The sequence below is a fragment of the Siphateles boraxobius genome, unplaced genomic scaffold, assembly GCF_051911475.1.
Source record: "Siphateles boraxobius isolate OS27281-9 unplaced genomic scaffold, OSU_SipBor_1 48, whole genome shotgun sequence".
NCBI lineage: Eukaryota > Metazoa > Chordata > Actinopteri > Cypriniformes > Leuciscidae > Siphateles > Siphateles boraxobius.
In genome coordinates, this window is record NW_027509119.1 from 11,731,355 (window position 1) to 11,745,825 (window position 14,471).

The window sequence follows — 14,471 nt, forward strand, 5'->3', positions numbered from 1 at the left end:
TACAATTAATATATATATATATATATATTTTTTTTTTTTAAATTTAATTTATTCTGGTGATGTCAAAGCTGATTTTTAAAAATCATTATAATATGCTGATTTGCTTGTGTTGAAAACAGTTGTGCTGCTTCATATTTTTGTAGAAACATTAAGTTTTATGTTTCTTTGATACATAGGAAGCTCAAAAGCACAGCATTTATTTCACATAAATATTTTGTAACATTATCAATGCTTTTACAGTAAATTGTGATCAATATAAAAGTGTTAATTTCTTCAAAAAAATTATAAAATCTTTTGATTAGAAAAAAACAAACAAACAATTAAACGATTAACATTTCAATTTTTTTCATATATTTCAATCTTATAAAAGTGTTATAGCGTTTATACGCCCGTATAAATATAACTAATCATTATTCACAACGGATTATGATCAATAATTAATAATTTAATTATTTTCAGAATTTACTGTAGCAGAATCAATAGTATGATCATTTTATCAGTTCATCCAATGAACGGAAAGCATAAACAATTATTAATTCTAGGAAATATAATATCTTCCTGGCCAAGAAAGACTAATTCCCAGCTAACAGCTAAATTAAGAAATAATCAAGGGTAAAAGCATAGTTAGCTTTAGATCGCAGTTCAAGACAATAAATCTGTAAGCACACAACACAAGTAATGCTTCTCTTTTCAAATACAAACAATACTTTATTGATTATAAGACTAACACAAAAAATTAATAGTAATAATAGTAATGGTAATAAAACTAACACACACACATGCACACGCATTCATACAAGTTGAAGAAAGAAAGAGAGTGAGGAAGAATGGGTTTTAGGAGTCAGATGGTGAGATCCCAAGTATCTATATGCACTTATAAGACACAACCTGAACGAACCATCAATAATTAATTTCACCCTTTTGTTTCTTAGGTTACTAAATCTGTATCAAAATACACCAGTTCAGTTTAAGAGTCTGGAGGCATTACTTGCTTGTTTGCGTTCCTTTTTTTCTCTTGGGATTCCCTTTCCTCGTAAAAGGGGGTTTCCCGAGCTAGTTCGTTGGCTGGTCTCCTCGTGTGCCTGGATAGATCTTGGACAGCCAGTCACGTGGTGTGTTGGCGCGGATGAATGAAAGTCTTTGAAGTTGGAAGCTGGTTTTGCAGTTGAAATGTTAAAACAAAACTTTGCAGCAAAACTTAACTTAGAACCGAGACTTTTAACGAGAAAATAAAACAAAGGAAAAGAAAGGAAGGTGAAACGAGTTAGATGGCTTGAATAAATCTGTTTTAACCCATGTTCTTTTGATCTTAAATTTGGGTTCTTTGTCTCTACGCGTCTACATGGTTACTATAACCATCGTCTGCTCCACCCGACTTGTTGTTCTGCCGAGACCTTTTTCGAGAGAGAGAGCCCGGCCGACTTCTGTTATATTCTTCTAGCGCATTATTCTACTAAAGTCTTCTCTCTTAACTCTGTTCGGGTTTGAGGTTTTAAACTCAAGTGTTTTGTCCCGCCTCCTGGAGGAATTTGGAATTCGGACAATACGATACTATATGGTTATTTGAGAAGGGGGTCTTTTCTATACCCAATATCTGTTCCTAAATGTGTAGGCCTACATAAAATTAAAACTAGTAAAAACTAGTAAAAAAAAAAACTAGAAAAAAAGAGAGATTTGGAGATAGAAAAAAATATATTTTTATTTAAATAACATTTGAAAAACCTGTATAAACTGAACACCAAAGTACAATATTAACTATTGAGCGGTGGTGACGAGTTCATGAAAAATGTCACAAAGTACCGGCAAAAGTAATGATTATGAATATGTCAAATATAGTAAGGAGACATTTCAATTGTTTATAAATAAACAAGTGTTTTGTCAGTGTCGGCTGCAAAGATAAAGTTGGCAATGCTGACTCGCGATCTTCACAGTAGTGAACGCGCCAGAGAGAAATGCACATTTCGACTCGAGCTGCGTTTGAGACGCGGTGGGGGGAACGCTCTGCGTGATTACATCGTGAAGCACGTGTAAAATCAGTCCAATGGAAGCCCGCTACGACATAGGTGACGTCATAGACCAGGAAACTATAAAGCACCCCTGAATTCTGACAGCTTCTGTACCTTCAGCAAGCGCTCTCTTTATATTTGTCCTTGTCTATTTATTGTTTCTGTCAAGCCCAATTTATATCTATATATCTATCATTATGGCGAGCAAGCAAGATTATAAACGTTGTGTTGTTCCCTGCACTCGTTATATCACGGGTGGGGACACACATCGTCTGTGTGTTGCTTGTTTGGGAGTGGAGCATGCCCAGTCAGTCCTCGAGGGGGCTGACTATGTGCATTGCATGAGTTTGTCTATGAAAACTCTCCGCTCTCGCCGGGCGTTCTTTGAGGAGGACGGTTCGGTTCGTGCTCCCCGAGGTGCGGCACAGCGTCGGCTTTCATCTTGGGATTCGCAGATGGATCTAGTACCGGGGTTTGGGACGGGCCCCGCCCTTTCTCAGCCCTTACCTGCTGGATCCGGTGTCTCTGCCCAGGAAGGAGCCCGCTCTGCAGCTTCTCCTTCCCAGGCTGAGGCACCAATATTACGGCTATCCAGTTCTGAGGATATGGATGTCGTTGATATGGGGGGTATTGAGTGTTTGCCAGCTCATACCCCTGCTGATGAGGAGCTTTTGGAGATTTTATCTTGTGCTGTTACTAAATTAAATATTGAGTGGCCAGCCGATGATGTTGATGTTGAATCTAGAAAGAGTCTTATAGATGAACGTTATCTACCATCTAGATCACGACCTCCTCGTCGGGACCTCCCATTTTTTCCCGATCTCCACACCGAGGTGTCGAGATCGTGGATTAAACCATCGTCTTTCAGAGTGCATAATCCACAGACTAGTAATTATAGTAAAATTCAAGGGATTGATCACTATGGTTATTTGACTATGCCTCGTGCAGAAGACACGCTGGCGAGCTACCTCTCCCCCGAGTCATCTTCTTCTCTGAAAGCCCCGACGTTACCCACCAGACCTTTAAAAAATACATCTTTGTTGTTGGGTAAAGCATATTCGGCAGCAGGTCAGGCCGCGGCATGCTTACAAACTATGTCGATTCTCCAAGCATACCAGGCTGACCTGCTGAGGGACATGGACGATTGTGAGGAAGTTAGTGCTGATGCAATTCGAGAATTGCGTCGCACGACAGATCTATCTATCCGGGTCACCAAGGAGACGGCCAAATCTGTGGGCCGTTCTATGGCAGCCCTGGCGGCCAGGGAACGTCATTTTTTTGTTGAATCAATCAGAGATTAAGGATAAAGATAGGTCTGTTCTTCTGGACGCACCGCTTTCACCAACAAGTCTGTTCGGCGACGCTATAAATTGTGTTGTCGATAGGTTTCAAGAAAACAAGAAACAAGCCGCTGCGTTTCAGAGGTTTCTTCTTCACCGGTCCAGTGTCCCCGAGGCTGCTCGCAACATAAAGCCTGAGCAGTCTCGTCCGTCTACGAGCTCCGTATATAGAAGTCAGCAAAAGCAGAGCATCGCCGCTCGGGCGCCTCCTAAATCCAGGGTTCCTGAGTGGCGATCGCAGTCCAAGCCTGTTAGAGGTAGACAGGATCTGAGGACTGTCATCACTAAGAGAGCTTGGTCTAAGAAGAAGTCCTGACGCCAAGGCTATCAGGCTTCTGAGGGTGGTCGCCTCCAGGGAGGAATGATTCAGAGGAACCGTCCCTCCTTGACGCCCTCCGGGGGGCGATTCTCTGAGGAGAGTCGCAGCGTTGCCACTTCGGTTGTTCCCTGCCGGTTCGCCGCTTCAGGGCGCCGAGGTGTCAGCGTCCCCGTGCAATCCTCTGAGGAGGGTTGTAGAATGGTCAGTTAGGTCGCTTCAGGGCACTTAGATGATTGTTCAATCAAATCCAGAGGCCAGTCTCGAGGGACTGGTTCCCTTATCGGAATTTCTGGCAGCGTGGAAACTTCTGCCAAATATTTCTACATGGGTCCTGCACATAATAGAAAAGGGTTACAGACTTCAGTTCGGTTCTCGTCCGCCCAGATTTCAGGGGGTCCTCTCTACGGTAGTGGACTCATAGAAGGCTCTGGTTATGGAGCAGGAAGTACTGACACTTCTTCGAAAAGAAGCTATAGAAAGGGTCTCTCCTCCCAGCAGAGAGTCAGGGTTTTACAGCTGTTACGTCATTGTTCCAAAGAAGGATGGAGGGTTGCGTCCTATTCTAGATCTGCGCCATCTAAACAGAAGAGTTCAGAAACTCAAGTTCAGAATGCTTACACTCAAACAGATTGTATCACAGATTCAGTCCGAGGACTGGTTTGTCACAATAGACTTGAAGGACGCGTACTTCCATGTATCTATCCATCCTCATCACAGGAAGTCCCTGAGGTTCGCTTTCGGGGGCGAAGCTTACCAGTATCGGGTTCTTCCATTTGGCCTAGGTTTATCACCTCGCACCTTTACAAAATGCGTGGATGCAGCTCTGGCTCCTTAGAGACTCCAGGGCATTTGCGTATTAAATTACATCGACGATTGGTTGATTTTAGCTCAGTCAGAGCAGTTGGCAGTTCGGCATCGAGATGTCGTTCTGTCCCACATAAAGAGTTTGGGGTTGCGGCTCAACACCAAGAAGAGTGTGCTCCTCCCTGCTCAGAGGACCACTTTTCTAGGTGTAATTTGGGATTCAACCACAATGCAGGCACGTCTGTCTCCTGCACGTATTTCTGCGATTCTCATAGCCGCAAGGAATGTGAAACTAGGCCAGTCACTCACTGTAAAACAGTTTCAGAGACTGTTGGGTCTAATGGCAGCTGCGTCCAACGTAATTACTTTTGGCCTTCTGTACATGAGACCCCTGCAGTGGTGGTTGCCACGGCAGCTATGCCTTCGTGCCTGGGTCATGTGGAAGAAACCTTGGTTCCTCACCCAGGGTCCAATGCTGGGGGCTTCTTGTCGACGCGTCACGCTTTCGACAAATGCTTTCCTCACGGGATGGGGAGCGGTGATGAGTGGCCGCTCGGCGCAAGGTCTTTGGCAGGACCATCCAACCATCAGGGGGGTCTGAGGTCACGTCACCTTTGCAAACAGGCCCATCAGATCCTCCTATGGGCCCAGGGGAGATTGCTGTCACTCAGGGCAGTATATATTCGGGGGCGTCAGAAGGTGGGAGCGGATATTCTGTCGAGGCAGGGGCTGATGCCCGGGTAGTGGAGACTTCACCCCGAGGTGGTGGAGCTCCTGTGGGCGAAGTTCGGTCAGGCTCAAATAGACCTTTTCGCATCATTAGATTCAACCCATTGTCCCATGTGGTTTTCCCTCACACACCAAGCTCCTCTCGGACTGGATGCTATGGTGCAGGTGTGGCCCGAGGCTGCACCTGTACGCTTTTCCCCCGATATCGATGCTTCTGGGGGTTCTGGACAGGGTTCGCGGGGAAGGGGCTCGTCTGCTACTAGTCCCCCCTTACTGGCCGACCCGAGTTTGGTTCTCGGACTTAGTGTCTCTTCTGGACGGCTCTCCCATGGAGATTCCACTCAGGAGGGACCTGCTGTCCCAGGCAGGGGGCACAATATTTCACCCTCGGCCGGAGTTGTGGAAACTGTGGGCCTGGCCTCTGAAGGGGCCCGGCTCAGGGAATCCGGTCTCTCTACTGAGGTCGTGGAGACCATTCTCCAATCCAGAGCTCCTTCCACGAGAAGACTTTATGCATTGAAATGGAAATTATTCTCCACTTGGTGTGGTGAACGTCACTTAGATCCTGTTAACTGCCCTGTTGGTTCAGTTCTTGATTTCCTGTAAGACCGTTTCTCTGCCAGATTATCTCCTTCCACCTTGAAGGTTTACGTGGCGGCTATATCTGCCTACCACACCCCTCTGGGGGGTTCTTTTATCGGGAGAGATCCTTTAATCACTCGTTTTCTCCGTGGTACACTGAGGTTGAGACCTGCACTGCACTCTAGAGCACCGGCTTGGGACTTGGCCATTGTACTTGAGGGTCTGGCTTTGGCTCCCTTCGAGCCCATCAAAGAGGTTTCAGAGAAATTCCTCACTCTAAACACTGTATTTCTCCTTGCGATTTCTTCTATCAAGAGAGTTGGTGATTTACATGCCTTGTTGGTTGTTCCTTCATGTCTGGAATTTGCACCTGGTATGGTGAAAGCATTTCTCTACCCGAGACCGGGTTATATTCCTAAGGTCCCAGTTAATGTTGGGGGCCCTGTAGTGCTGCAGGCCTTTTATCCTCCACCTTTTAATACCCCAGATCAGGAACAACTTAACCTGTTATGTCCAGTCGGGCTTTAGATGCCTATGTTCACAGAGCTGCCCTGTGACGTAAGTCTGAGCAATTATTTGTCTGCTTTGGGTCACTCAAGAGAGGATGCCCTGCATCTAAACAGGTGATGAGCAAATGGATAGTTGAGGGTATATATCTTTGGCTTATGAAGCGGCCGGACAGCCTTCACCTATGGCTGTACGGGCCCATTGTACTAGGAGTATGGTGGCCTCTATGGCCTTAATTTCGGGTGTGTCCCTTCTTGACATTTGTAATGCGGCAGGTTGGTCTTCTCCGCATACATTTGTCAGGTTTTATGACTTTGAACTCTCCACTCCTGGGGCGAGGTTGCTTGCTTTATAGTGTGCGCAGGACTTCACACAGAACGGGCATTTGTCATTATGGCATAGTGGGTATGGGGTTCCCACCGCGTCTCATACGCAGCTCGAGTTACCTTGAAAGGGAACGTCTCAGGTTACGTATGTAACCCTGGTTCCCTGATAGGGAATGAGACGCTGCGTTTATCTGCCATACTTCCTGCATGCCCTGATCGACTTGCTTCAGGCCTTTCAGAAGCTGTCGCGGTCTGAATTCAGGGCTGCTTTATAGTTTCCTGGTCTATGACGTCACCTATGTCGTAGCGGGCTTCCATTGGACTGATTTTACACGTGCTTCACGATGTAATCACGCAGAGCGTTCACCCACCGCGTCTCAAACGCAGCGTCTCATTCCCTATCAGGGAACCTGGGTTACATACGTAACCTGAAACGTTTTCTTTCGTTTTGAATAGTTTTGTTTTAAAGTACACATTTCAAGCTTTCTATATATTTCTCAGATCTTTGAGGAAAGTAGATTATATGCTGAGTTATGGTTCATTTATGAGACGAGCTCAGTTCACGCACCGGCACAGAGCTCCTGAAGTCCTGATTATATTGCTTGCTATCTTTACTTCTTATTTATTAAATCCAGACAATTGGTTGATGAAACATTGATTAAAATTCAGATACAATTAATACAAAACGAAATTCACTTTAAAGAAAAGCTTTCTACAAAAACAAACTTAATGAAGTGGTCAAAATGATGTCTGCCCACTCCATTTGTCTCCCGATTGCGCATCTTATGATCTTACTCATGCTTTTCACTTTTCATATAATCAACCTGGATGAAATTAAAAAATAAATTATTTTATTTAAACATAAATATGCAACTAAATCGTTTTCTTTAATAACTAGGCTACAACACGTAGGCCTATGGAGTACAGAGAAATTTAATATCGGAGCGGGATTTGAGCGAACGCCGTCTTACGGTAAGCATGTGGGGGGAGAGGTACGAATTTCTAGCAAATCATAGAATATTATTTTGCTTGATATGCCAATCCTTAATATTTGGTGTTTAAAAATGCCTGTTTGAGGTCTTTGTAACTCGTTACACACAACACTGGTAGACAAGGTGCAGACGTTCCTTTCGTTGGTAGCCGAAGAGCGGATCCAGCAAGATCTGGATATTGAGAGCTGGATATTGCAACCAGGAATGAAAAAGGTTTTCAGCTATTTTAATTTAACTTTAATTCAGTATATAATCCCACCCACTTTGAAGCGGTACTAAACTGCAGTGGAAGAGCAAACAGAGCCAAAGATAGCCGAGTCGAGGAGCCGCGTTGAGCCGAATCATACCACGCATTGGAAAACCGAGCGGAGCTGTACCGAGCCGTACCATGCAGTGGAAAAGCGCCATTGCACAACCCCAGTTCTCTGGTAACAGATGAGAGGTATCTCACTATGGGAAACGCCTCGGACATGACCAATCCTAGAAGCACCAATTACACCACATTTGTCAGACTAGTCCCGTCTCCCTAAAATTTATCGCTGCTAGCGGTCCCCACTTCATTCTCAGCATATCTCTTCTCCGTGCAACTGCAATCTATTCTCTTTTTTTTAAAACAGATAGCTGACTCACTCACTTTAGGCACAAACGCTAGATTAGTTTTGAAAGTTACTCTTGAGTAATCCATATCAAACTGCATACAGGAGTTATGAACCAACAAAGTGTGAAGTTCAGTATCCCGTTTTGTGATTGAAAGACAATAATAAAGCAGCCTTTAGTAAAAGAAGCCTCACTTCGTAGTGGGAGTTGACCTATGGTATTCCTGTCAATCTCCACATGGCACGCAAAAAATGTGGTAAGATAAACCTTAAAAGTGTAAAAGGTCCTTATCTAAACGTTCCTGCAAAAAACACACAACAGAACAGAGAAAAGGAATACTGTGTCTATGTGCGCATTGGTGCTCTAACACATTTAATTTTCGATCATATGCAAAGCGCGTTGAAGCCAATTTCACATGCTGAATAGTCTCAGTCACCCTTGAAGGCAAACCCCTAACATTCAAGTTTGACCTCCCTTGGGCCAGGCCCCAAGAGCTGCTTCGTCCAGGGCCAGGTGAAAATAATTCCTGGTGCGCTTGTGAGAGGAGGTCCCTGTGCAGCGGGAGAGGCCAAGGCTGGTCACGCAGGAGAATATCTTTGTCAGCCACAATTTTCCGGGCCAGTTTGGGCGATCAGTATGACTAAGTGACAGCATTCTCTTTTAGTGCTGTAAGATCAGACTCAGTGGAGGGAACGCATAAAGCAGTGAGTTTGGCCATGTGTGCGCCAGAGCATCCACACCCATAGCGTACCTACTCTAGCCAGAGAGAAAGAATAGAGGGCAGTGAGTGTTTTCGTGTGAGGCGAAGAGATATATGGTAACTCCCACAACTGGCTCATAACCGGAGGGAGGAGAGTCCATTCTCCGTACACAGGATTTCCTCTGGAAAGGAGATTCGCCCCCATATTCATTATTCCCGGGACAATCGGTGCCCATTATGAATGAAAATGCTTCATGCCCCACACAATTAGTTTTTTTGCCAGACTGTGAAGCTGAGAAGAATGTGTGCCCCCTGAAATATAAGTATGCCACCACGGTTGTGCTATCCGATCAGGTCAAAATGTGGTGGTTCCTTAGGAACTGCCAGAACTAAAGAAACAGAACTGCCAGAAACACTGTTAACTGTTCTAGGAAGTTTATGTGTGCGTTCTGTAGCAAGATGGGCCACATTTTTTTTTTGCTATATCTTGCCCTCGCGCACTGCACCCCAACCTGTGAGCAACGTATCCATCGTCACAACCTTTCTCAGAGACTGCCCCTAGTGGAGTCCCTGATTCGATAAACGCACAATCTTTCCAGTGACGGAGAGCGTGCATCCCCAACTCCTCCATATTATGAACGTCCAGCCTAGAGAAACCTTTAACAGGCACCCTATGTGAGAATGGCTTGTCCCAGAAATGTTGCATCTCTGCAACGCATGCTGGGACGGCTGGAATCAGTTGCTTGACTGGGGAAGTGCGTCATGACAGCCCATCATATTCTCCCTTTATGTGTCCTGGCCTTCTTGCTTCTTCCTGGCCAGTTGATAGAGAGTTTAGCAGCTGTTCTCCTATGCATTTCAATGAGGTCCAATTCCCCTGGCATGGGGAGGGGGACTAATCTAGGGCACTTCCAGGTCAAGAAGAAAGATTAGGAGGGGAGATAGCATTCTCTTCGTCTTCTTCCAAATCCTCTTCCAAGAGACGAGCAATCACCTCATCATCTTCCTCCTCCTCCTCTTTGTCCCCTGCAAAGTAGTCTGATGCAAAGAGGGGGATGAAGTTCAGGAGAGATCTCATCCATCAGCTCTCACCAGTGCTGAGGAGCAACCTCATCTATATCCACAGGAGGTGCTGAAAAACTTGGGTCCCCTTTAGTCGTGATTGCGACTCGTACTCTGCATTCTAAACCCTTAACGGGAAATGAAAGCAGTGCTGGCAGCACTCGGGATTAGCAAGCGCATCCTGTGTGTGTCTAACTCCTAAACACTCTATGCACAGAGGGTGAGAGTCTTTAGAAGAAATATGGATGTGCTCGCAGTCGCCATAACAGAGATGGGAACACCAGGGGATTATCGAGATTACCACAACATTCCTCTCGATATAGGGTCTTATTAACAGTTACTCCCGTAATATGGCTGGATCGGCCAATCCATCACACCACTTAACGTGAGGGTGTAACTGAGAAAAAGGAGCTGTACTGCTTGAGAAAGAAAGAGAGAACTTGATTTGCTGGTCCCCACCACAATGAATAGAAAAATTTATAAAATAGAAAAAAAGTCCTTGAATAGTTTAGAGGCCACCCCTTTCGAGGTTCTGCTAAGGATAGCTTCAAAATAGGATCTTCACGGGAAAAATAACGAAAATGAATTGGGTACTGCTAGCAACAATGTATAATAGGGAGGCAGGACTCCCACATCACTGTTGTGATTGGTCTGTCAACTGACAGACGTGGTGTAATTGGTTCTTCCAAGATTGGTCACGCCCCAGGCATTTCCCATAGTATAATACTAAACAAATGTTTGAAAGAGAACAAAAAAGTTTATCTTACAAAACATACAAACTTGTTCAGATCAAATTTCACAGGAAAATATTATTATTTTTATTTAATAATAATAATTATTTCAATTTTATTTTGCATAAAGGAAATGCAGCCTTCCAAATATTTTTTTTTTCTTTCGATTATGGGGTGAAATATGATTAGGATTTTCTTGACAGGCTCCTTGAGATTCAGCTCATTTTCTCAATCTTACTGCACTTCACACAGCAAGAATGGTTAAAGGGGTGGTTTACTGCTTTTTTTCTTTGCATGATTGTGTTTATGGGGGTGCAATATAACATGTCTTCGTGTTTTTTTTTTTTTAAGCCTTATTTTTCATAAATTTCACCTTTACTGTAAGCCGCTATGAAACCACTCCCTCAGAAAGAGGCAATGGGCTCAGATTGGTTAGTTGGGCCGGTGTGTTGTAATTGGTACGTTGTCCGGAAATTTCACGCCCATTACCTTTACGGGCGAAAGTTGCATGTGCTCCGGTCAAATGTAAATAATGGTGTCAATACTCCCGTATCAGTTTGAGCCAGAATCAGACCCAGAAAGCGGCAATGAAGAGAGTCAAGCAGAACCTCCCCAAACACAGCTCTTACAAAACGTTTCTGAATGTTAAATTTTTGTTTTTTTCTACTATTATTATATAAGAATTTCGATACGCTGTTACTTGAAAATGCTACTGCTGCTTGTTAGCTTTTGAGATACGGTTTTCTGATGATTAAATATTTAATATAACTGAATAAATGACTGAGTAATACCGTTTTTTAAAGTTATTGTTTCATCGATATAATGAACAACCGTTTATCTATTCACAAAACTTAGTTTACTCGGTGTATCATTTTCTTTAGGTGTACATGTGGCAACTGTATTAAAATGCCAACAGAACGTGAAAACATCTGATAACAGCAGCTGAAGTTTGCTGTTGCGATTACATATAATTTTTTAAACTTTATACACGTTTGTCTTATACACACAAAATAGCATCGAACTAACTGGCTACTATAAACAAACAGCGTTGGCATTGGTTTACGTTCTTGATCAAATCAAAAAATTACGTCATAAAGTATACATGGAATATACATTTACAAAATTTAGGAAAACATTTAGGAAGCCCGAACACAGAAGAACTGACAGCTGGGTGAAAATAACATACTTTCGACAGCATGGCTACTGCTCTCCACTATGACTCTTCCTCTATTACAAAGCCGCAGAAATATGGCCCTGCCCCCTTTTTTGCATATTCCGGAGGGAGGGTTGATTAGGGGTTAGTTATGTATAAAACCCGGGAAGTATCTCGTTGTAGTCCCATTCGAGTCGTTTTTGTAGGCATTAAACTTCCTGATTTTTAAAAGACGATATCTCTGCTTACGTTTAACTTTCAGCGCAGCAACTTTGCAGATACTGTTCATGCACAAACAGCAACATTACACACTATTTAAAATGAAAAAAGTGAAATCGCAATCAACCACCCCTTTAAGACTTCCATTCATGTATCTTTTAGTGTAATACAATTAAACCACAAAAAAAATTCACCTGCAATAACAGGGATTTTAAATGCAATATGCAGTTTGAGTTTCAGAAAACCCAGAGACTGTTGCTGTTGCTGAGACTGTTGTGTCACGCCGTCTCATTCTACAGAGGAGCACAAATGCCCTCCTGTTCACAACCAATAACCAACAATCCTGCACAGTACAATAAGACATCAGAGGCCATATTTCCACAGAAATGTTATGACCAAAAATAAACGAACTTACCCATTGTTTCGATCATCTTGTGCCTTCGTTCCTCTCTCTAATGTCTTCCCTCATTACCTGGGTTTCAAGTTATGCCTGAAATCAACAAAAATTCACATTTAGCTCCAAGTCCACTTGACTTACGACACTCGTTTTTTGTCTGTCTATATTAATTTATTGCATCTACTACATCATATTTGATACATTAATTTCTAAGGTATCTAAATGATCGACATGATCAAAACTTTGCTGAAAAACCTGTTGCACACTATCTACTATGCCTGCTGTTGCCCGATTAACAGCTCATACTTTTTTAGTATGAGTAAGTAAAAGACCTTTTAGTATAATTGTAAAATGTCTTTTTGGAGTGAAATATTTAGGCCTACTGATTTTTATAAAGTAAACATAAGCATTACTTGTATATTGATAGTAATATTACAAGATGAACATTTAAAGGACTAAAGAACTTAGGTTTACTTGATTATCCATAAACCATAATTTTTGGTTTTTCTTATTATTGTTTCATATATTATTGTTTCGGCTTTACAGAAATAAAATAATCTAATTCTCAAAAAGAAAACCCTAACGCAAACAGAATTAGTTCACCCTTTTGTCGTAAATGAACAGTGTACCAGTTCATATTGAAACTGCATATTACAGCACAAGTCTTAAATCTCAGACAGGTCAGGTGATTCGCAGACGCGTACAGACGAGCTTTCATCTGACCACCTTGTGGTTCCCATGACGATGGGACACAGAGGCTGGGTCTGGTTTCCTTAGAGACGCTTGTAAGCGACATGACTAGAGTGAATAGCTGCATTGTGGGTTTAAGCACAGACTAATGTGAGTTTTTATCATCACTGACTACAACGGGAGGTAGACAAGATTTACCAATGCTGAGGTAAAACAGCCCAACATACGTTATTTGCCATCGGCAGGCCCTAAGTGGTTGGCCAGAGATAAAAAAATACTTGCCCTATCAGCAGTCTGGACAATGTCTGTAGCGTTTTGTGTTGACAAGGTGCTGCTATCTTGATGCTTGGATGTTTCTGATATGGTAGCAGCAATCACAGTAAAGACTTTTACATTGTTACAAAATATTTTTTATTTCAAATAAATGCTGTTCTTTAGAACTTTCTATTCATCAAAAATAGTTTCCACAAAAATATGAAGCATCACAAATGTTTTTGACATTGAGAATAATAACTGTTTCTTGAGCAGCAAATCAGCATAGAATGATTTCTGAAGGGTCATGTGACACTGAATCCTGAAGTAATGACCAAAAACTTTTGAACAGCAGTGTAAAAAAAATAACCCAGACTCTGTTAAATACAAGTTATTTTGCAACAAAGATAAACATTGTTTACAACTATTTGTTTCACCCTTTGTATTATTGGGAACCAAGAGCATAAAACCATCACAATTCAATAGATATTTAAAAAACCAAAACCATGTGAAAACCACTGCATAAGCATTGCATTAACACTCAGTGCAAACCCTATCCACCCTCTATACATTAGCCTCGTTGCTGTCTTCATATGGACTAATGCTCTTACGTGAGGATTAACCTCTTATGTGACGCTTCCCAATAGTTTTAATTAATGGTGACGGCAACATCTACAACAAGAAGCTGAAGGAGATAAAGTCTTTTCCCTCCTACACATAGTCTCATGACAGTTTAGAGTAAGCTAAGACAACATGCAGCCAGGACCAATACAATACAATACCGATGCATGTGCCATTTCTGGAAAAATTCAAAAACAGATCAAAGCTAAATTAGTAAAAAGTAGTATTTACTACCCAGCAATTACAGAGTGATAAAGCAATGAATGAGATATCACTATTTGAAATTACACACATGTAGTCGGCATGTTATCTGCATAAGACACAGTGTTCCCACAGCAGCAGTTCGAAACATTTTGGTTCATTTTGTGTTTTTTTGGCCCTGGTTGTTACATGTTACATGTAGTATGATTGTTTCTTTTTTGCACAATTCGATAAAATTAGAGC

The 14,471-nt window shown here is 42.6% G+C and overlaps 1 protein-coding gene across 11 annotated transcripts in view; it reads right to left on the bottom strand.

Annotated features, from left to right (window-relative positions):
- The window catches only part of mpdz (multiple PDZ domain crumbs cell polarity complex component), a 241,481-nt gene that overhangs the window by 226,096 nt on the left and 914 nt on the right, over positions 1-14,471 (bottom strand). For all 11 annotated transcript variants that reach the window (XR_013194649.1, XM_077202012.1, XM_077202008.1 and 8 more), the window contains exon 2: positions 12,483-12,557. Coding sequence is in view for 10 of the 11 variants with exons in the window: in XM_077202012.1 (XP_077058127.1) it covers positions 12,483-12,498 (16 nt within the window). In the remaining variant the exon portion in view is untranslated. The remainder of the gene's footprint in view (positions 1-12,482; positions 12,558-14,471) is intronic.